This window comes from Xyrauchen texanus, chromosome 20, assembly GCF_025860055.1.
Source record: "Xyrauchen texanus isolate HMW12.3.18 chromosome 20, RBS_HiC_50CHRs, whole genome shotgun sequence".
NCBI classification, from domain to species: Eukaryota; Metazoa; Chordata; class Actinopteri; order Cypriniformes; family Catostomidae; genus Xyrauchen; species Xyrauchen texanus.
This window is the reverse complement of record NC_068295.1, coordinates 12,782,904-12,804,826: the sequence shown is the minus strand read 5'-3', so window position 1 is coordinate 12,804,826 and position 21,923 is coordinate 12,782,904. Positions and strand designations below refer to the sequence as shown.

Here is a 21,923-nt window from a genome sequence, read left to right as displayed (position 1 = left end):
TTTTTATTAAATTAAAACCAAAATACTAATTAGCAATTCATGATTTTGGCAGTATTTTTGATCAGTTTAATGCATCCTTGGTGAAAGGAAGCATCAATTTCTTTCAAGAACAATTTTAATTTTTTTTTTGTGTTCTAAAAATGGAAGCGTAAATATTATATATAATATAATTTCCATTAAAGTAACTTTTTACATTATTGAGTAGTTTTTTTTTGTAAAACTACTTATTTACTCTTACTTAAGTCACAATATTTCTCAGTACTTTTACTCAAGTGAATTATTTCTTCAGTAGCAGTACTTTTACTTAAGTAAAAATTCAGTACTCTTTCCACCATTGCTACACAGTGTGATCATAACACATCTATAAAATACAAATAAAAAACCAGGGCAGAGCAGTCTTAGATCTTGCAACTCATCTGTACAGTTGTTCACAGTTGTTACAAATAGGTGAAAAGCCACTCAAGATGTCATAACAGAACTGCTTGTTCAGTTTATTTGCATGTTCAATTATCATACACATTCATAAGTCTCTCTGTACTGTAAAACACTTTATACACATTCACAGAAGTGTTCATTATATACACACAACAAGCTCCATCAATAACCTCTTCTAATTAGTGCACAATAATTAAAATAGCTCATGTGATGAGTAAATTCACTTGTAAATAAAAAAAGACATCAGCACACAAAGAATCCATAACTTTACAATTTTTCATGATTTGCATGTAGAAAAATTCAGCACATTTTAAAGTAAACATTATAAGAGACAGCTAACAATGTGGTTTGTATAACCCATGGTGTTCAGATAAGTTTATGAAGATTTCAGTAGACGGTAATGGTACAAGACAATTATTTTGCTATCAAATAGGGCAGATTTATGCAAAGATTTCTAATTAAAATGATAGGAAAATAATGTCATTCTGTTTATGAAAAAATGTAAGACACGTCATTTCTTGACCAGTTTAAAGAGGAATTATTTGTCTTCTGTTCATTGCTAATGTATGTCTGTGACTAAAGTTCTGCAGGGAATAGAATTAACTCTGAATTCTTGCTTTTGACACCTTAATGAAAAGAGAAAAAAAGTCAACAATGCTGGTAATTACAGCCCAGAGCAGACAAATAAAATGCATGATAACTTGTCTTAAAAAATACATGATATTATGCTAGTTGACAACATCCCATTTAGTAGTGTGAAGACGGGTTTGTTGTGTGACAGCTAATTATGCTGCTAATTAGCCATGAACATAGCAATTACAGAGGTGGAAATTATAGCACAATATCCCAAAACGTCACATTTTGCGGCTCCTATGAATATGTAACCTGTTATTTCAGCTGAAAGAAATGTTGTTCATGCATTTTTTTCAGTGCATTTTTAGTGCATTAGTGAAAGAGAATTCAATACTTAAAAACATACTGATGGTGAGTAGGATTAAATAAAAAAGTCATTTTTTATTGAACTCAGAAAACTGTGTATTAATAGCTAGATAAATATTTATGATGCTCTTTATGATGAATATAATACAATATAAGGCAGTTCACTGTACATAAGACTCCACTTCAGAGTTTATTTAAGTGTAAACCACGCATGTTTATGATCAAAATGTTCTATATGTTAGATTTGCCAGTGTGACTATCTTAATGATTTGATTACTTTAAAAGATGAATAAAAATTCTGTCTAAGATGTTTTGTGCTTGCAAATTATGTTTATTATTAAAGGTAGTTACATATAAATGGCCTGATGCAGGGATGGTGATGATTACTTTGGTGTTAGATTTATTGATTGCCTTGAAGTGTAATGCGAAGAAATATTGGGGTTAGACATTTATCTTAAGTTTGAATATTTTGTTCACTATTGCTACAATATACATGTTCAAGCTTTGACTAACCTGGCATAATCATTGAAAACAGCAGATATAGCCATGGAGTGGTAATATAGTATAGCTGTACATAGAATTTATGCATATAACACATTTAAATACTTTACATGTATAACATTATATCCAGTGCTCATGGGTTTGTTTTCTTTTCAATGTCCCTCTCAAATTAAATAAAAATATATTTGAAATAAAAAATAACTTAAATAAAGCACAATAGCCTATTGAAATGTGAAAATGTCCCCTTGTAAACAAGTACAGCTTTATGTAGAGCACATTATAAAATATTTAAGTACAACTTGAGTACCTGGAGAAATAACAGTGAAACCCTTCATGGTTTGTCAGTCCTTCAAAACCCACTACGAGCTTAAAATAAAACTCTTGAAATACCTGTTATGTTTTAGTTTGGATTGACAACACTGGAAGAAACTTTTGCCATGTAGTAAAAAAGTAATATTGTAAGCAATGAAAAGCTATTCCAATTTCACACTGGTCTTTTGTCTTGCAAATGGAAACTCAGACGTAGAAGATAAGCTCTGGAATCTGCCCCCCTTGCACACCTGTGCCATTGGTACTGTCCGAGGAACACTGAAACTGGAAGGTCACCTTCCCACACTGAACTTCCGTCATACCCTCCTGTCCGAAATAACTTAGTTCATTACCATCGAGAACCACACTGGCCGTGTAGAAAGTGTCAGGCTCAATCTGAACCGGATACTCGAACCAAACAGGGAAGGTGTTGCTGGAACCATCTGAAAAGTACTTACTGAGGTTGGTTCCCAGCACAACTCCCTGCCGTTTCAGCTCAATCTTGGTGGTGTACTCTGCAGATCCGCAGCTCGAGCCGTAGAGCCCGAAACCAGCGATAAACACTCGCTTATCGACTGCAAACTGAATACTGTCACAGCGTCCACGGTAACGCCACTGGTTGCTGCGGTAGGCGCAAGACTGGAATCGGTGACACTTCTGCGGTGTCAGACCCTTTCGAGGTTGACTGGCGAACTGCAGCTCGGGTTTCTTGGCTGCTGTGTACCATAAGAAAATGTCATTGGTTTCATTCAGCGTCAACACTCCTGACTGTGCCGCACCATTAGCGAAATCATCAAGATCCATGGTGGGGATTCGGATCAGGTAGATGGCCTGGCCCAGTACTTTGCGTTTGTTGTCAAATGTTGTGTTCATCTCTCTACGCTGACATTCAGCCTCCGCCCAGCTCAGTGCCGCTTCAAACACTACAATCTCCTTGGCGTTTAGGGTCTCCCGCCTGAGTATGCTTTCCAAGGTCTGAGCATCAATGTCACAAAAGCCCTCGGATTTAAGAGCCAGCTCAGCCTGAGCGTCAATGACTTCCCAACAGCGTTGTTTTAGGTCTGGCTCTTCAAACAGACAGCTCTGAGATAGAAGAATGCATGCGTTCTTGGCACTCAGACTCGTTTCCAAGAAGTTGACACAGGCCCGAGCCAGGTGCGGTACTATGTACTTCTTGGCTGCGTATAATGTTGCCAGCACAGTGTCGGCACTTAAGTCAATTTCATCACAGTAAATGTACCTGAGAAACACAAAGATTCAGGGTTAACGGTGCAGTACACAATCTGTAGTAGTAATTTGAAAAGTATGTAGTACTTTAGAGTGCACTGTAACCTGCTATTAATAGCACAGCCAGAATTTTTTTTTTTTATGATGTTCTAGCAGCATGAGCCATAATGTGTTTTCTTTTACACAAGAAAAAGAAAAAGTATTGTAAGTCTTTAAACTATAATGGAAACCCTGAAATTAGTCTTTATAAATGAAAACATAAAAAAGCCATTACTTTGTGGAATATAAATTATTTTGCAGGCACTGTGACCTGTGATTGTGTCCTTGGGAACAGATGGCTTATACTACATTTCCCAACTCGTCACATGACAAGTTGTAATAATAGGACAAGATGGCAAAATTGGAAGAAATCACACAAGTTAGCTCATACTCAAACACATTAATTTTACATCCATATGAACCAACAATAAATGAACCAATGTATGAAGTTATTTTTCCTTAGTTTAACCCCTAACGCAAAGCTAAATGTAACCATAAATTCTAACCCCTTACCCAAACACTAACCTAAAAATGTACTGACTTGAAAATAATTTTTGTGGACCACAGAATAAAGAAAATGTCAGTGCTTGAAACAAGAGGAGGGAAGTGTATTACAGGTTACTGACATCATTCATTTGTATTGCATAAACCAGATTTGTTCACACGTTTCCTTTCTTAAAATGCTCTCACTGAGCACTTTATTAGGAACACTCGCGACTATCTAATCAGCCAATCATATGGAAGCAGTACAATGCATAAAACCATGCAGATACATGCCAGGAGCTTCAGTTAATGTTCACATCAACCATCAGAATAGGGGAGAAATGTGATCTCAGTGATTTCGACCGTGGAATGATTGTTGGTGCCAGACGGGCTGGTTTTAGTATTTCTGTAACTGCTTATTTCCTGAGTACAACAGTCCCTAAAGTTTACTCAGAACGATGCCAAAAACAAAAAACATCCAGTGAGTGGCAGTTATGCAGACGGAAATGCCTTGTTGATGAGAAAGGTCAACGGAGAATGACCATACTGGTTCTAGCTGGCAGAAAGGCTATGGTAAATCGGATAACCACACTGTACAATTGTAGTGACCAGAACAGCACCTTGACAGCACAATGCACAACACATTGAACTTGTTGAAGATTGAATAGGCAGCTAGCTAAAATCTTATGCCTGTTTTGTATCGATTTTAAATTGTTTATTTTATTGGTTGGTCTATATGGGAATAATTTTTGTACCTTTTTGCACAAACCAGGATGTGCAATATATTACGATTTTGCCATCTTGTACAAAATATTACGAGTTGTCATGAGACTATGTTGACATTTTCTGTGATATATTCTAGACTAGAACAGATTTAAACAGTAATTTATAAGGGGCACCATGTTCTATAGGGGTGCTTTGCAAACTGAAAAAATAAATACAGTATAAAGCAAAAGAAAAGATTTACATGTTCATTCTTTATGACAATGGGTGGTGAGAGGGAAGAGAGGGAGAGAGAAAGAACAAAATATGTCTCTCTAGAGAGATGGGTTGAAAATAATGAGCAAAGATCTATCAGATTCTTCTCTCATGGTCCCTACCCTTTAGAAAAGAGGACAAGCTAAGCTTACTTCATTATTTATATTCTCCTTGTTTAAGATAGAGTTTTATTCAACATTTAAGATAGCGGTGCCACTTGTGTTCAGAGTTCATGCTTTAAAAGCTGATTATAAAATACTTAGTGAACATGCCAGAGTTCTAGATACAGCTTTTTCAAGTGGTGCAAGTACGACACATAAAGTCATACCAGTGAGCTTTTTGAACTTACTAAAATGTATTTAACAGTGGTACTTGAAGTGAGGACTCCATTCAAAATGACATTTAAGAAATCCTATTAATCTATTAATTGCTCAGTTGATCAGAAAAGTCTTTAAAAATTCTTATAAAGGCCATATGGCTTTGAATGGTCTTGAATTGTTGGCTGTAAATAAATAACACATCTGTATAGTCAAATCACCCTTTGGAGGAAGTCCAAGGAAGGGTTCTTAGATTTGAAAGAACAGTTTTCCCTACTCCTGCACTTAATTGAAAACAGTGGAAATTAAACATCTGTAATGGAAGATAATAATGGTTTTGTTATTAAAAAGCAGATGAGTACAGGGTCAGCAAGAAGAAAAGTCTTACTTTAGCATAGCCAGAAAGGCTGGGGGATCCACATCAGGGATACAGATCTCATCCTTGTCTTCGGCTAACTCTCCATAGAACATAGCATGAAAAACAGAGCTTCCCACAGCAAGGACATACTATCAAAGAAGAATATGATAGTATAAATTATTTTCAAATTGCCCATTTTACCAGTTAGCAAAAGAAGCAGTAGGATAACTACACATTTCACCATTAATTTACAATGGTACAAACTAGTAAAAAAGTTTTCTTCCCAGACAGATTCAAATCATGTCAGTGATTTATCGTAATCTCGTGAGCAAGAAATGGTGGTTTGAAACATCAAGTTCTTTCCAAACCCATCAAGTAATCTTTGTTTTAAAGTGTTTTTTGAGTTTGAAGTCAAGTCTGAAGTCAAGACCCCTCAAATGGACAAGATCACAGACTGTTCTGTCTTCTAGCTGATTGCTGTTTTTCAATCTGTCCCTTACTTTTCCAAAAGTGACCCATTTTAATGACCTAACTCTAAAGTCCTTCTTTATCTCTCTCTTTGAGGTGTCCTGGTTATTCCTCTCACACTTATCACCAGAACCTCTCAAGTGGCAGGTGAAAACTTAAAACTAGTACAGTTGGTTTCATGTAATTACTTCCAACCCAAAACACAATTTCTATTATCAACCTGTATCATATAAAGACTCATCTTGAATTATATAGCAATCTTTTATTCCTTACAAGTTGCCCTTCAGGTTTTCTTACTTCTGCGTCGATTGCATTTTATAGGTAACACTTGGCTTTTAAAATTTCCACTTTATCCCATTCCCCTGGAGTCATTTGAGCATGAAGCACACAAAGTTCACCCACAAAGAGCAATGCTTAATTACAGCTATAATTTCCCCCTGGGTTTACAAGACATGTAAGTGCTATTCATACGAATGCCATTCAGATTTCCCTCCCAAGCAAAGAGTATTTCACAATGTGAAAATGGCTACTAGAACTAAAAGTTATCTTGCAGATGCTAATGGATGAGCACAGCTAATGATGAAATCAGAGGCAACAGAGTGATGCAGATGTATTATATAACATGAGCAGAAGTGATACTTGCTTACTATTTAGTTACACCTTTTTCTGTTAGTGAATTTATGTAATTCTCGTGGCCTTTTTTAATGCTGTGTCAGTGAAAGCATGTTTTATGCTCTTCAATGTCCCTCGTGTAAAAATCCTGAAAATAAATGGTGAGAGTAATTTTGTAAAGCACTTAGATACATGGGAGCCTTTGCTAGAAGCAAACACAACCTTTCCATAAAAATGATAATGCATATCTGAACGGCAGCCAAATGGACATCATAAAATAGGTGCTCAGTAAAAACTCTTCATGGACCATTGCAAAATTGGCTGTGGCCATGTAGCAAAGAAATACAATGGCCTTGCCTAAACAGGCTTTATAAAGCATTGCATATCGGCCAATCACATCTTTCCATTCTGCCTTCTTAAATGGATAAAAGATGAGTCATGGCACAATTGTAGGCACCAGCTTTTTGAGGATAAATTAACCCTGCCTGTTTAAATAAAATGTCAGAGTAAAACAAGATCCAATTTTTATTGATTTTTGTGGTAGAGACAAAATTGGCCTAAGGTAAACAAAATAATAAAACAATAATACCAGTCCCTGAGTCCCCATTAAATATTAGAAAATAAGTAATTGGAAAAGACAGTTAACACAATTAAGCCAGAGTAGAAGAGTTCAAATCATCCCGATCAGCCTGACATATCAACATTAGCAGCATTTCCACTATCAAGCCAAATGAGGGCTAGTGTGTGCCAGAGCCAGTTGCGGATTAACTTTATATTAGGTTGCCTGAACTACTATGAAGTTAACCATTTGATACAATTTACTTATAATCTACATACATGTTGTTGCATTGTAATTACATTTAAAGTAATTGAATTGAATTACATTTGTAGTTACACTGTTAACTTTACCCCTAATCTGTCCCTTACACCAAAACCTAATTCTAACCCCTAATCCTAACCCTAACCTTACCCTAACTCCTAAACATTCCCGTACCTCAACCTCAGTAGCAGCAAATGTGGGAATTTTGTAGAACAACTTGTAGTTACACAGTAAATACATAGTCTCATATATAGTATATAGTAGTTAATGCCACCTAGTATAAAATGTGACTCCATTTGCATTCCCACTGTCACTTCCGGGGCTGCATGCCTACTCTGTGCCAACGGCCAAGTGCCTTGGCCCACCAATTACCCTTGTGCTAAAGAAGGCCAAATGGGGATTGAGGTGGGGTCAAAGTTAAAGGCAGAGTTTTGCTGAGTCAGGTCAGAGGTTTCAGCACCAACAAGATATTAATTTCCCTTTTTTTCATATGTAGCTATCAGCTAAGGAAAATGGAGAATTATCAGTAATGGTCAGTAGATGAAATCGGGGTCTTCTGAATATTTGGGCTGATGAAAATGTGCAACATGAACGTCAGATCAATGCGGCGTCTGCCGAACGTAGACGTGATTACGAATATTGTCGCCGAACTTGCCAAGTTGTGTATCCAGGAATTTGTTTTTTAATTGTGGGCACAGTACAAATTCGTGTTCATTTTGAGGGCTAGCTCGTCTCCGGAGTCTGATACCTCAGCTTTAGTTTCCCTCTTGCTTGTGAAATGGGCAGGGTGTGTGACGCTGGCACCAGGGTTGTGTGTTAAGGGTGGATTTTAGGGCAACACTGTGGGGCTATATGCTTGATGGCAGGAATGCAGTTCGATTTTGGTCTGGTGGCTCGAGATCCAAAGCTATTGGCCCCAGCTAACCCGTATGGGCTCGCACTTACAAGAAGGTGGAAAAGTGGCTAATATTGGCTCATCAAACGAGTTTGAGGCCGGGCTATCTGTTGTCAAACCAATGGAAGACGGGAGTGTTTGGGAAACCAGTCATTTTTGCAATTCCCTTTGGTGATGCTATTGGCACAGAAATTACACTTCACTTTAAACAAAGTTGGAATAAAACAGTAGTGTGGTTCATCTGATGTTAGTTTCAGTTTGCAAAACAAATATTTCAACTATGACAAATGAGATATTAAGAACGTTTAAAAAAAGCAACAAAACAGGTTCTCTTACGAGAGGTTCTCTCGTATTGCGTAAGCTAGCTTATGCTACGGGAAAGATTCATCTTTTCTGAGATATTGAAGCCAAAAAATTATCCTTAATTTTTGTATCCATTGTCAATGCAGTGCGGCAGCTGCAGACCTTGAGCGGGCTAACTAGCGAGCTCATAGGTTGCTCTGCGGCAACTGCTGCAGCCTATAGACGAGCTTGGGCGAACTCGCATCCAATGAGAGGCGTCCGCGCGCTCACTGCATCAAAGCCCGCCAAAATGGGCGTGACTAGAGTGCATATAAGCGTAGTTCGTAGGCTGGAACCCTGATTTTCATCTCTTCAGCGAAGCTCTTCGCATTGCTGACCTGGAAGCCGCGTCGCCGTTCGAGGGGCATCAAGCAAGCGTGGACAGCGCTAGAAGAAGCCGGCCGTCTCAGCCACCTTCAGCCATCCTGCGAGCTACGCCATCCGACGACGTATCCTTTTTATTCAGCAAGCTAGTTCTTACGAACTATTCACAAAAGAGTACGAGCGTCTTTTTCAAGATGCCTCGTTCCACTTGTGCCTCATGTCGCGCCACATCATCTGCGCTCTCTGCCTGGGACTGGGACACGCAGAGCTCGCCCTCACTGAGGGCGGATGCGATTTCTGCGAGGAGCTACCGATGTCGACCCTGCGGGCTCGACTCGAAGCGCTCAAAGCAGAAGCCGCCGCGCCGCCTTACATTCCGCCACGCAGAAAGAAGCGCCGCTCCCAAAGGCTGCCGGAAACTGTGGTTGAAGCGATTGCCTCGCCGGAGCCTCTCCCTTGAGCATCGTTTTCACCCTCCCCGCCCCCCCGGGACGCGCATTTGCCGCCGAGCGGCCACACTGCTGCCATCTCGGATGACGAGGCGGAGGATAAGGGCTGCTGTTCCATCATGACTTCGGACAGTGAGGAGTGGTCAGGCTCCCAAGCCTCCTCCTCGGCCCAGGAAGCCAGCAGGACCCGCGCCGGAGTCGAAGGGGAGTTAACACGCCTCCTCACACAGGCCGTCGACCGCCTCGGGCTCGAGTGGTCACCGCCCCCTGAGCAGGCACCCAACAGACTCGACAGCTGCTTTCTTCAAAGCCATCGCCACTCTACACCCGCGGCCCGGGCTGCTCCCTTCCTGCCGGAACTACACACGGAGCTTGCAAAGTCGTGGAACGCTCCTTTGTCGGCCAGGTCCCGTTCCCACGTCTCCACCTATCTCGCGTTGGTGGACGGTGCCACAGAGAGAGGCTACTCCTCCACCCCCCCGGTCGAGGACTCGGTAGCAGCACACCTGTGCCCGCCCTCCGCGAGATGGCGATCTAAGCCTGTGCTCCCGTCTAAGGCCTGCAGAGCGACTTCCGCGTATGTTGGCCGCACCTATTCCGCCGCCGGCCAAGCCGCATCTGCTCTGCACTCCATGGCCGTTTTACAGATCCTACAAGCGGACCTTCTTCGGGAGTGGGATGAGAAAGGCAGGCACCCAGAGGCTGTTACTGATCTACTGGCGCGACAGACCTCGCCCTTCGGCTACCAAAGCTGCAGCTCAAGCTCTAGGGAAGTGCATGGCCTCGCTGACTGTGACCGAGAGACACCTGTGGCTAACGCTAGCCGACATGGGAGAAGCAGAGCGCTCCACGTTCCTCAACTCACCGCTCTCTCCGACCGGTCTCTCCGGCTCCGCGGTGAGTGGCATTGTTGACCGCTTCTCAGAAGTCCAGAAAGCCACTCAAGCCATGAACCTCTTCCTACCGCGTCGCGCTAGCTCCTCTGCAGGCCGCTCACGTGATCAGCCTCCTGCACGAGCCTCTTCACAGCGCCCAGCTCAACAAACTCAGACTTCTCAGCGTCGACAGAGCGGCCGCCCTCGATCGCGCTCAGACAGCCGCCGCAGACCGCCGCCCCCCCGCGGGCCTCGATTTAAGGTAACGCTGAAACCAGAGCAACCGAAGTCTTCCTAACTTTGTTGAACAAGCGACGGCTCAGTCCCGCCGTGGCGGACCACCGTCAAAGCTTTGCCCCTGTCAGTCCCCTTCTCTCAGGCTACTACAGTGGTGAATTTAGCAGCCAACAAGCCGGTGACACTGCCCGCTTGCCTGCACTCAAACGCCGTTTTCACGGCGACCCAAATAAATCTTGTAAAGAGCAAACATGTCTTATGTGTAGAACATGTGCCCACAACCCAGTGTTCACCCCTACACACAAGCATAACACATTCCGTGCCCCTATCAGAGCACGCTTCGCATAAAGCGGTTATGAACCGCTCGAGCGTCAGAGTCAATGAAGGCGCCCACGAATACGTCGTGCGCCCATTCTCTGGCCGCTCTGTCACACGACCAGCCCTATGTGTAGAAAATGTGCCCACAATCCAGTGTTCACCTCTACACACAAGCACTACATGTCTCGTGTCCCCACCAGAGCATGCTCACATAAAGCGGTTACTGAACCGCTCAAGTGTTAGAGTCAATAAATGCGCCCACGAATACGTCGCGCGCCCATTCTCTGCCGGCTCTGTTACACGGCCAGCAAACATTCCTCTGTGTGTAAGTCCCGTGTCCATGACTATGCTTACGCATCAAGTAACAGATGTGACTCTTTCCCCATTCATTCCAATCGGAAGTCACTCACAAAACAGCCTGTTCATGCTGTCTGCGAGCAATCATGCATAAACACACTAAGCGCTCACACATTTTGTTCAGCTCTGTGTGCGGCAATCAGAGCGAATTGGCCATTCACCCTCTAGCGTTACGCTTCAAAGCATGGGAAGCTATTCCAGGGATATCCAAGTGGGTGTTAAGCACAATACAACAGGGCTATTTGCTACAGATCGATCGCCGCCCTCCTCGCTTCAGAGCTGGCTCGAAACCACTGTGAACACGGAAGCAGCGTGCATGCTTCGTTCAGAAATAGCAAGCCTTCTGTGCAAAAGGGCCATAGAGAAAGTGCCACCCTCTCTGAGTGAGTCGGGGCTTTACAGCCGTTATTTTCTTGTTCCCAAGAAAGACGGCGGCCTCAGACCCATATTAGATCTCAGGGTTTTGAACAAGGTGCTTGCAAAAAGACCATTCAAAATGCTTACAATCAGGAAACTCCTCGCGCATGTGCGCCAGGGGACTGGTTTATTTCTCTCGATCTGAAAGATGCATACTTTCAGATTCAGGTAAATCCCATCACAGGCCATTCTTGAGATTCAGCCGATGGCCAGGTTTATCAATACACCGTCCTCCCGTTCGGCCTGTCCTTAGCACCCGTACTTTCACGAAGTGCATGGATGCGGCACTTCGCACCCCTCGTGAGTCAGGGTTTCGCGAATTTCGAACTATTTGGACGACTGGCTGATTATGGCACAGTCACATATGGAGCATCTGTCTCACAGAGCAGTTCTCCTCAGCCATCTGAACAGTTTGGGTCTTGCAGTCAATTGGACCAAGAGCTCACTACAGCCCAGTCAGACAATTTCCTTCCTTGGAATAGAACTAGACTCCGTGGCAATGACGGCTCGCTTATCTACACAGCGCGCGCGCCGTGTTCAGCGACTAGCCGCATCTTTTCAGATGAACAGCCTCACGCCTCTGAAGAAATTCCAAAGAGTGCTAGGTTACATGGCCTCAGCCGCAGCAGTACTTCAGCTGGGTTTACTGCACATGTGCCCGCTTCAGCATTGGCTAAACACCCGCGCGTCTCGCCGGGCTTGGGCCATAGGCCGCCAGCCCATCAAGGTGACTCAGACCTGTATATCAGCTCTGCAGCCCTGGACAGTGGCCGAATGGTATCAGCGGGGAGTGACAATGGGAGCTGTATCTCGCCGAAAAGTCATCTCGACAGACGCGTCCAACACGGGTTGGGGCGCGGTCTGCGAGGGCTCTCCGGTTTTCGGCCTATGGTAAAATAGGAAAAGCTCCTTCACATAAATTGTCTGGAAATGATAGCGGTCGAGTACGCGCTCGTGCGCTTTCTCCCGGTCATTCAGGGTCACCACGTCCTGGTCCATTCAGACAACAGATCTGTGGTATCCTACCTAAACCGTCAGGGCGGTGTCAGATCCAGGAACCTCTTCCATCTGACCAAACGCATACTGAGTTGGTCCCAGTGCCACCTGCGCTCGCTGAGGGCGACGCACGTGCCAGGCCACCTGAACGACGGCCCGGACAGACTGTCCAGAGACAATATTCCCCCAGGGGAATGGTCCCTGCACGCTCAAACAGTCCAGACGTTATGGCACCTATTCGGCAGAGCAGAGATAGACCTCTTTGCGTCCAAAGAGAACTCTCACTGCCCAATATTTTTCTCGAGCGAGGACGCGCTGGCCCAGGACTGGCCCAGATGCCCGCTTACGCCTTCCCTCCCGTCTCGCTATTGCCACAGGTAATGCAGAGGATCAGGGAAGCAGCGTCACTCAGTGCTCCTCATAGCCCGCGTTGGGAGAATCAGACATGGTTCCGGAGCTTACGCAGCTGTCACTGACAGCGCCGTGGCCCATCCCAGTGAGAGCAGATCTCCTCTCTCAAGCTCGCGGCACAATCTGGCATCCCCACCAGAGGCTGGGCTGCATGCATGGGTGATCAGCGACTACCCGTCGCTCTGCCAGGAGGAGTAATAAACACCATCATACACGCTAGAGCCCTTCCACGAGAAGACTCTATGCGTCAAAATGGTCTGTGTTCTCAAAATGGTGCACCGACAGAGACCTGGACCCGCGGACATGTGGGGTGTCATTGCTGCTCGTATTTCTACAAGAGCTGCTGGATAAGGGCAGATCCCCATCCACGCTCAAAGTGTATGTGGCGGCCGTTGCGGCGTTCGCTGAACCCCTGCACGGCCAGTCATGGGGTAAAAGCGAGCTGGTCATCCGCTTCCTCAGGGGAGCTAGAAGGATGAACCCCCGCACCCCCATCGGTTCCTATATGGGATCTTTCTATAGTTCTCGAAACTATGAAAGCCCCCTTTCGAACCACTTCAATCCGTGGATTTGAAATACCTTTCACTCAAAACCGTTTTCTGACTGCCCTGTCATCAGTCAAGCGTGTGGGAGACCTTCACGCGCTGTCTGTCAGCTGCGTGTCTTGAGTTTGGACCAAGTGACTCCAAGGTCATTTTAAAGCCTAGACACGGCTATGTTCCCAAGGTGATCGGTACTCCTTTCAGAGCACAGGTCATTTCCCTATCGGCGCTGCCAGCACCCGATAGCGAACGCGACGCCAATCTCCTTTGCCCGGTCAGAGCACTGAGATTGTATACTGCGCGCTCCGCCGCTTTCAGACACTCTGAGCAGCTTTTCGTTTCGTTCGGAGGGCGCACCAAAGGTCTCGCCGCCTCGAAACAGACACTATCTAGATGGATAGTGGACGCTATTGCTGCTGCATACGCGTCAAAAGACCTGCTATGCCCGTTGGGCATTAGGGCTCACTCCACACGACATATGTGTGGCAGCGGGATGGACTTCCCCCTCCACCTTTGTCAGATTTTACAATATGGAAGTGCCCGCTCTGCAGGCAAAACTACTAGCGGTTTAATACGCTACAGCTCCCCTGGTGAGCTGCACTGATGGGACACATTCCACACAGACCGGCACCGCCGCTCTGTCGTTCCCTTCCCACTATGTGCTTATGTATTACACAATCAATGACCCGCATTCTTGCCGGCCAAATATTATTTCCCCACTCATAAGGGCTCCCCGGGTCCCCCTTAATTCCCTGGGGCTCATACAGTGGATGCTTGGCACGCACGGCGTTGACAATGGGTTCCCGTAGCGTAAGCTAGCTTACGCAATACGAGAGAACCTCTCGTAAGAGAACGTATCGGTTTCCTAACGTAACCTCGGTTCTCTCTAGATGAGGGAACGAGTATTGCGTAGCCGGCCGTGCTCGCGCCACGAGCGACTTTTCGCTTCAGTCAATGAAAACCAGGGTTCCAGCCTACGAACTACGCATATATGCACTCTAGTCACGCCCATTTTGGCGGGCTTTGATGCAGTGAGCGTGCGGACACCTCTCATTGGATGCGAGTTCGCCCAAGCTCGTCTATAGGCTGCAGCAGTTGCCGCAGAGCAACCTATGAGCTCGCTAGCTAGCCCGCTCAAGGTCTGCAGCTGCCGCACTGCGTTGACAATGGATACAAAAATTAAGGATAATTTTTTGGCTTCAATATCTCAGAAAAGATGAATCTTTCCCGTAGCGTAAGCTAGCTTACGCAATACTCGTTCCCTCATCTAGAGAGAACCGAGGTTACGTTAGGTAACCGATACGTTTTACTGCATAACTTTCTATAAAGTTTAAAGGGATCTCTCATCATTTTCTCACCTTCTTACCATCCCAGATGTAAAATGTGTGTGACATTCTTTCTTCAGCAGAGTACAGATAAAGGTTTTTAGAAGAATATCTCAGCTCTGTCGATCCTTTCAATGCAAGTGAATAGTGACCAGAAATCTGAAGGTCTTAAAAGAAGATAAAAGCAGCATAAAAGAAATCCAGAAGACTCCAGTGGTTGAATCCATATCCTCAAAAGCTATATGATAGATGTGAGTAAGAAACAGATCAATATAAAATGTATCTCCACTCCTAATTTCACTTTCAGATGTGAAACTGAACTAGATTCAAACTAAACAGGCACCACATGTGGCTTTCAGATGTGAAAGTGAAAGTTGAGATTTCTAGTAAAAAATATTTCAATATTGATCTGTTTCTTACCTACACCTATCATGTCACTTCTGAATATATAGATGTAACCACTGGAGTCCTTTGGACTACTTTTATGCTGCTTTTATCTGTTTTTTTGGACCTTCAGATTTCTGGTGACCTTTCACTTGCATTGAATGGACCAACAGTGCTGAGATACTCTTCTAAAAATCTTAGTTTGTGTCCTGCTGTAGAAAGCAGTAATACACATCTGGGATGGAATGAGCATGAATACATGATAAGAGAATGTTCATTTTTTGGTGAAATATTCCTTTAAGAACTTTGCTCTCAAACTCTACTTAATTATATGCAGCACAAATCCAGCATGAAAACAGATGTCTCTCTGCCTGGTTTTCATCAATAATTGAAGAATGTCTCAGAAAGGCACATGGCCGGCTAGCCAGAACACAACAGAATGAATTCAGCTGTCATTAGCAACAGCAGTGAAGCATATCACAAACTCCAAATTGTCATGCTGTTCTCTGCCATTGCTGAGGTGACTGTCTGGTGCAGGTCAGAAAGGCTTACCTTGTGTCCGGGGAGCTTCTGAGTCCCTCCTGACTGGCCCACAACAAAATGAACATCAGCCATCAGTTCATTATTGAACATCACAGAATTTCTGCATGGGAAAATTCAGGTAATTATATTATTTTTGGCTGAAAAACACAGAGCAGCATCCCTAATTGAAATATGCAAGAGGTGCAAACACGTTTCTCTGGACATTCTAATTACAGTTATGTGAGGTGGTAACTTCACATAACTTGAGATAAACAGCATTTATGTTTTAGAAATGTGCTTTGGAAAGAAAAACGAAAAAGAAAAAACATCCTCACTCATTTGCTGGGCTCTGTGGCTATGACTTTCAGTTTGAAAGGAGAACTTCATCAGAATTCTGTGCATAAGCTATTCACTTACAAAATGGTTAAACAGTGTCTTTCTGGGGCAAAATAAAAAAGCAAAATCCCAGGCCCCTGACAACTGTAGTCCACAATGGCATTTTCCTCATGTATTATTGGGTTCCGGGCCACATAGGAGCCATGGATATTCAAGGAACGGTGTTCCAGGATGATTACAAAGCAGTGTCCGAGAGTGCACATTTGTTTTAGCCAGCATGGGGTTTTCCCATGACAACAAAATAAATATTACTATTTGACAGAGAGCAGCACGTGAATATATAAAAAAACTTGTTTCTTTCTTTTTTCTCCTGTGGGACAATGAACAAAGTAAAGAACGGAGGACATCTATACAAGATTTTTCAAAGAGAAATGATTGAAAATGCTAAATATTACCATACCGATTACAATTTTAACATTTCAAAATATTTACAGATCTAAAAAATAGGTTACCAACAGAAAGGTTCAACAACCAAACATGAACAAATTGAACAATGAGAGTAGTTATGTTGTAAAAGACTCACATCTGTGGAGCGGAGGGGGGGCGGGGCCGGATCGGAATATCGCGCGCCCGGTCCCCAATCGGCCTGATGAGGCGCGTGAGGGATAAAGGCGGCCGGTGACGATTGTTCGACAGAGAGAGAATTACGGGCATGTCCGTCATTTGTGTTTGTTTATGTGTTTTTGAGTTTTTCATTAAATTATTATTTATATTGACAAGCCGAACCGGCTTGCCCATCCTTTAACTGTTTTACATTGGTGCCGAAACCCGGGAGGGAGGAGGGATGCCCGTCGCAGAGTCCTCGACACTGCCGTCCACCCTGGGGAGCGCCGCTGCCATCTGCCGGGTGACGGAGTAGCCCGACCGCCCGGATGCGGGGAACGGCCGTCGTCCGCGGGGCAAGTGGGGACGGGATACCCCGACTGCCTGGAGCGAGGGAGCCTCTGCCGGGGGCGGAGGAGTGCCCTGCCATCCCCAGAGACGCGGAGGGGTCGAGGGAAGACCGTCGTCCGCGAGGGGAGGAGGGAAGAAACTCTCCGACCGCCCGGAGCGGTAGAGCCGCTGCCAGGGGCGGAGGAGGGTCCCCATTTGCCGCCAGAAAAGCGGAGGCGCGTTCTACCCGCTGGGGGTCGAAGGTTTCACTCCGGTTTGCCCGGGGTTGGAGCGGCTGTCGTCCACCTGAGTGTGGAGGAGTGTTCGAGGACCACGTGACGGTACATCAGAGAACCGGTGAGTGAGCTTTTTCTCTCTCTCCTCTCTCTCTCCCTTTCGCACCATGTTGGCCTTTTCCCTCGCCTATTTTGTTGTTGTTTTTCCCCTCCTGTCTCCTCCCAGGGCGAGGAAGGCGGGGATGACCACGCGGGGCCGAGATACACCCGCCCCAGGGATGGGGGTGTACGTCATGCCGGTGGCACCCGGCCTGAAATAACGCCGGGAGGAATGTGGAGCGGAGGGGGGCGAGGCCGGGTCGGAATATCGCGGGCCCGGTCCCCAATCGGCCTGATGAGGCTAGCGAGGATAAAGGCGGCCGGTGACGATTGTTCGAGAGAGAGAATTACGGGCATGTCCGTCATGTGTGTTTGTTTATGTGTTTTTGAGTTTTTCATTAAATTATTATTTATATTGACAAGCCGGTTCTCGCCTCCTCCTTGCCCATCCTTTAACTGTTTTACAACATCATAAAGTCAATAATAAAAACTAATAATTAAAATGACAACAATCAAGACAAGCCAATTACATTTAATTTGTATAGTGCTTTTCGCAATATTGTTTTTAAAACAGCTTTATGAAAAATACTTCCTTAATATCCCCAAGTAAGGAAGCCAAATGCAACTGCCTTGTTGCAAGGCAGAAAACGATATACACTGCAAAAAATGTTTTTGTCTTTTTCAATTTCTCGTCAAAAATATCTAAAATTTTAAAGCAAGATTAATTACTTGAGAAGCAAAATGACATTAGATACTTTGTCCTGTTTTCAAAGAAATCTAACAAAATTAAGTAACATGTATGCTTAAATAAGAAAAAATCTATTTGCCAGCTATTGCCAAAACTACTTATATATAATTATTATAATTTAATTTAGTTTTTTTTAAAGCATAATCTTCTCAAGTAAATGTACCTTTTTTCTGAATGTTTTTATAATTTTATTGGAAAACAAGAAAAAAAAATATACTCAGTAAGAATCATTTTTTTTTTTTTTTTTTGCGGTGTTCAGACAGAACAGGGAGAAAAAGTCCATCGATTTCTGACATCCACTACAATAAATGTATGCCAAATATTATCTAAAATATCAGTATTTCACATTACTGTTAATAAGAATGATCTTGCACCTTAGTCAATGTCTTGCACATTAGTTTCAACTCACACTGTGGTTGCAAATGTCTCAAAATCTATTTAAATAGAAGTTGCAACTCACTTCCATTTATCCTCAAATAAGGGATTGGCATCTCTACTTACAATCCCTTTTGCAGATGACGGAAGTGAGTAACAATTTTCTTCTATTTTAATTAAACTGAAAAACATGTCAATGCTCTGTTTGACAACAGATCCAATCTCAGTGCAGACTTCTAGCCATGTCCATCACTTCTCTCTCTCTCTCGCTCTCTCTCTCTCAGCCTCTTTGAGTGAGGCATTTGGTGAGCTCAGAAGTTTACTGTACCTACCTCTCTCTAATGGTGGAGTAGAGACCCTGCCAGTTGCAACATTGGATGGTGTTGTTGTTGTTCAAGTTCTGCTGATGGTACTGCTGCATAGTGGTGGCTGATGCCGGCTTTTTGGTTGGGAAAATCTCTGCGGCCATCTGCTTCTTCTTTTTGGTTTTCAAGGTGATGATTTCATAGCAGACAGGGGGCAGCTTGGAAGAGCTGCTGGGACTCCCCTTTTTGGAGCCTTTGCTGGACTTGCCCTTAACTGACTCTGGAAGCATCAACAAGAACGTCAGACATTTCATGTTCCTTCCCTTGGCATCCACCATGAGTGTGTTCACCTGCAAAGCAGTGGGAAAGCATGCAGAGAAGATGTTGGGAAGGAAAGGAAGGATTTGAGAGAGGTAAAGACTTGTTAAGACACAGCGTGAAGGATGAGGAGCCAGAAAGCACAGCAATCAATTTAAACAGAGAGGGAAAAAGGAGAAGAAAGAAGATGAAAAAAAAATCCAATCCAAGTCTTCACCTTCTGAGAGCAAACTGACAATTTAATCTCCTTCTTCCACCAGAAATTTAAAGCGTATAAGGTGACTGACTTTTCTGTCTTTTGCTTTTAGTTTGATCCATTGTTGGACAGCAGAGATAAGTCCCCATAACTGTGCTGTTAAATAAACGTTTATCCTCGAATTCCTTCTCTCTCTCTTCTTTTCTGTGACTGTCCCAGATGTAGTCCTCCTGCAGTGGTTTAGAAGCAGCCAGTCCACACTGTCTCTCTCACTCTCTTTCTCCTATGGACGCTCTGACACACACATACTGTACACAAGGCTCTGCAGGATTTGCTCGCTGTGGACCTGTGCTCTGACGTGTGTTTTACTGACTGTGGGAGTGAATGGAAGGATGGAGTGGAGAGAGTAACCCCCTACCGATGGAAGCCAGACATCCCCTCACAGCCCAACCAATGAGCACTCTCAAGAGCCTTGATTGGCTGAAACTGCCATACACAGCACCTAATAGAATATGCTAAGACCTCTTTAATTAAAGTGACAGCCCTTTTCCCCCTAGATGGATTCTGATTTTCAGCATTTCTCTAAGTAGCCTGTTGTTGATGAATATTTATACAAGTCATGATATACAAAAGGTATAAACTGAAGGGATGGTTTACTTAAAATGAAAATTCTGTCATCAATTCTGTAATCATTTATTTGTGTGTAAATGTCACTCTTAAATGTGAATGGAAATTAATTTAAGGGAATATTCCGGGTTCAATACAATTTAAGCTTAATCAACAGCATTTGTGGCATAATGTCTTTGAAAAAGGCAGATTGCATGATTGTGTCATGTGAGTTTAACTTGCTCAAGCCATATAGCAGCATTAATCATGCCTCTAATTAGAAGAAACATATTGAGGTAAATTTCATATTTCTGTTTACTTGATTCTGTGTGACTATAACGTAGCCTGTAATTGAACTGTCATGTCACTAAATGATCAAATACACTTTATAATTTCGCCAATGCCTGTCCTGGTGAGGATTTAATGTAAACACAGTTGTACAAAGTCTAAAGTGAATTTAAACAATGGGACAAAAAACATATTTGCATTAAATTGTTGGACTTGAAGTGTACATGTAACCAAATTGAGTATGTCTCTTATGCTATGCCATATAAAGGCTATTAATCCAATAACAATAACAAGGAAATGAGAAAACCACTCACTACTTTTGTATGAATAACCTGAGGAGCTATTCTATTAACGTAATAGAAAAAAACAGTGACATATTTAATAATAATATTTTTTTAAATATTGTTAGTTTTTAATAAAACTGACCCCTGATGTAGAGAGTGTTTGAATTGGTATAATAAATTACCAGGAAAGTAGAGATGATAAAATAATGTATAATTATGCTTAGCCTTTATAAAGAAAGAAAAGTATCAACATTTGCAGAGCAATTCTTCAGCAGAACATTCCACCAGTCATAAACTTCAGAAAATTGTGCATCATGCATTAGAATGAGAACACAGCTATTTCTTGGTAACAAGATACAAGATCAATGTTGAACATTGTATCTCAAAAGGAGGACAATGTGGCCCCCCATGTGCTATTTAAAGAAATAATTCACACAAAAATGAAGATTCTCTTATCATTTACACACCCTTGTGCCATCTGTCTATGACTTTCTTTCTTCAAAACACAAAATTAGATTTTTAGAAGAATATTTCAGTGAAGGGGTGCCAAAATTGTGATGCTCCAAAAAGCACATAAAAGCAGCATAAAAGTAATAATTCCAGTGGTTTAATCAATTACTTCAGAATTGATATGACAGGTGTGGGTGAGAAACATAACAATATTTAAGTCAATATTTGCTAGAAATTCTTCTCTCTGCAGAATGTGAATCACCAAAAACACAAGTAAAAGGTGAAAGTGGAGATTGACTGAGCAGGGAGGAGAATTATTAGTAAAAAAAGAATTAAATATTGATCTGTTTCTCACCACATCTATCATATCGCTTCTGACAACATGGATTAAACCACTGGAGGCACATGGATTGGACCACTTTTATGCTGATTTGTGTAATTTGTGGAGCTTCTGTATAAATAAATCCATATTCATTAAATATTTCAATATTTTTTTTTTTTTTACCAATTCTTTTTCTTGTACCTTTTTCAAATGTTAAACCTTCATTTATTTGGTGTTGTTTACCCCTATTCCACAATGTATTCTGCCCCATTCGATCTGTCACCCATTAAATCAAAGTTTAAATCCCTTCAGTGATGTGCAGCTCAGCACAGAATATAAACGTGTTAAGAGCATATTCGTATTGGGTCCTATACCATACACGTACACCTACATGTCATGTTTAATGCATGTAGCACAGAGCTTTGCTCTACACATTTCTCTGCTCTCACTGAATTACACTGCTAAGCCTTTTGTTCCTCAGCTGAAGAACACATTACAGAAATCAGGGAACAGAACACATGAAGCGTGGTCTGAAATTTCACAAAGT

General features: G+C 43.0%; 1 protein-coding gene across 2 annotated transcripts; it reads right to left on the bottom strand.

The window, feature by feature from the left end:
- Positions 1 to 333: 333 nt before the first annotated feature.
- LOC127660919 (BTB/POZ domain-containing protein 3-like) lies at positions 334 to 20,012 on the bottom strand. 2 transcript variants are annotated; one of them, XM_052151401.1, is made up of 5 exons: positions 19,448 to 20,012; positions 18,940 to 19,262; positions 15,911 to 16,001; positions 5,617 to 5,735; positions 334 to 3,424 (listed from the first exon to the last, which is right to left on the bottom strand). In XM_052151401.1, the coding sequence occupies exons 2-5, from the start codon at positions 19,248 to 19,250 to the stop codon at positions 2,392 to 2,394; spliced, it is 1,554 nt and encodes a 517-aa protein (XP_052007361.1). In that variant the 5' UTR covers positions 19,251 to 19,262; positions 19,448 to 20,012; the 3' UTR covers positions 334 to 2,391. The 2 variants fall into 2 exon arrangements, with proteins under 2 accessions (XP_052007361.1, XP_052007360.1); XM_052151400.1 differs by having other exon boundaries at positions 18,940 to 20,012.
- Between the last annotated feature and the right edge of the window lie 1,911 nt (positions 20,013 to 21,923).

Bases quoted from the DNA above. Each gene is read 5' to 3' on its own strand.
- LOC127660919 (XM_052151400.1), bottom strand. From the start codon at position 19,250: ATGGTGGATGCCAAGGGAAGGAACATGAAATGTCTGACGTTCTTGTTG. The intron at 16,002-18,939 runs GTAGGTACAGTA...TTTCCCATGCAG, and splicing joins TACTCCACCATTAGAGAGAG to AAATTCTGTGATGTTCAATA. The intron at 3,425-5,616 runs GTAAGACTTTTC...TGTGTTTCTCAG, and splicing joins GCCTTTCTGGCTATGCTAAA to GTACATTTACTGTGATGAAA.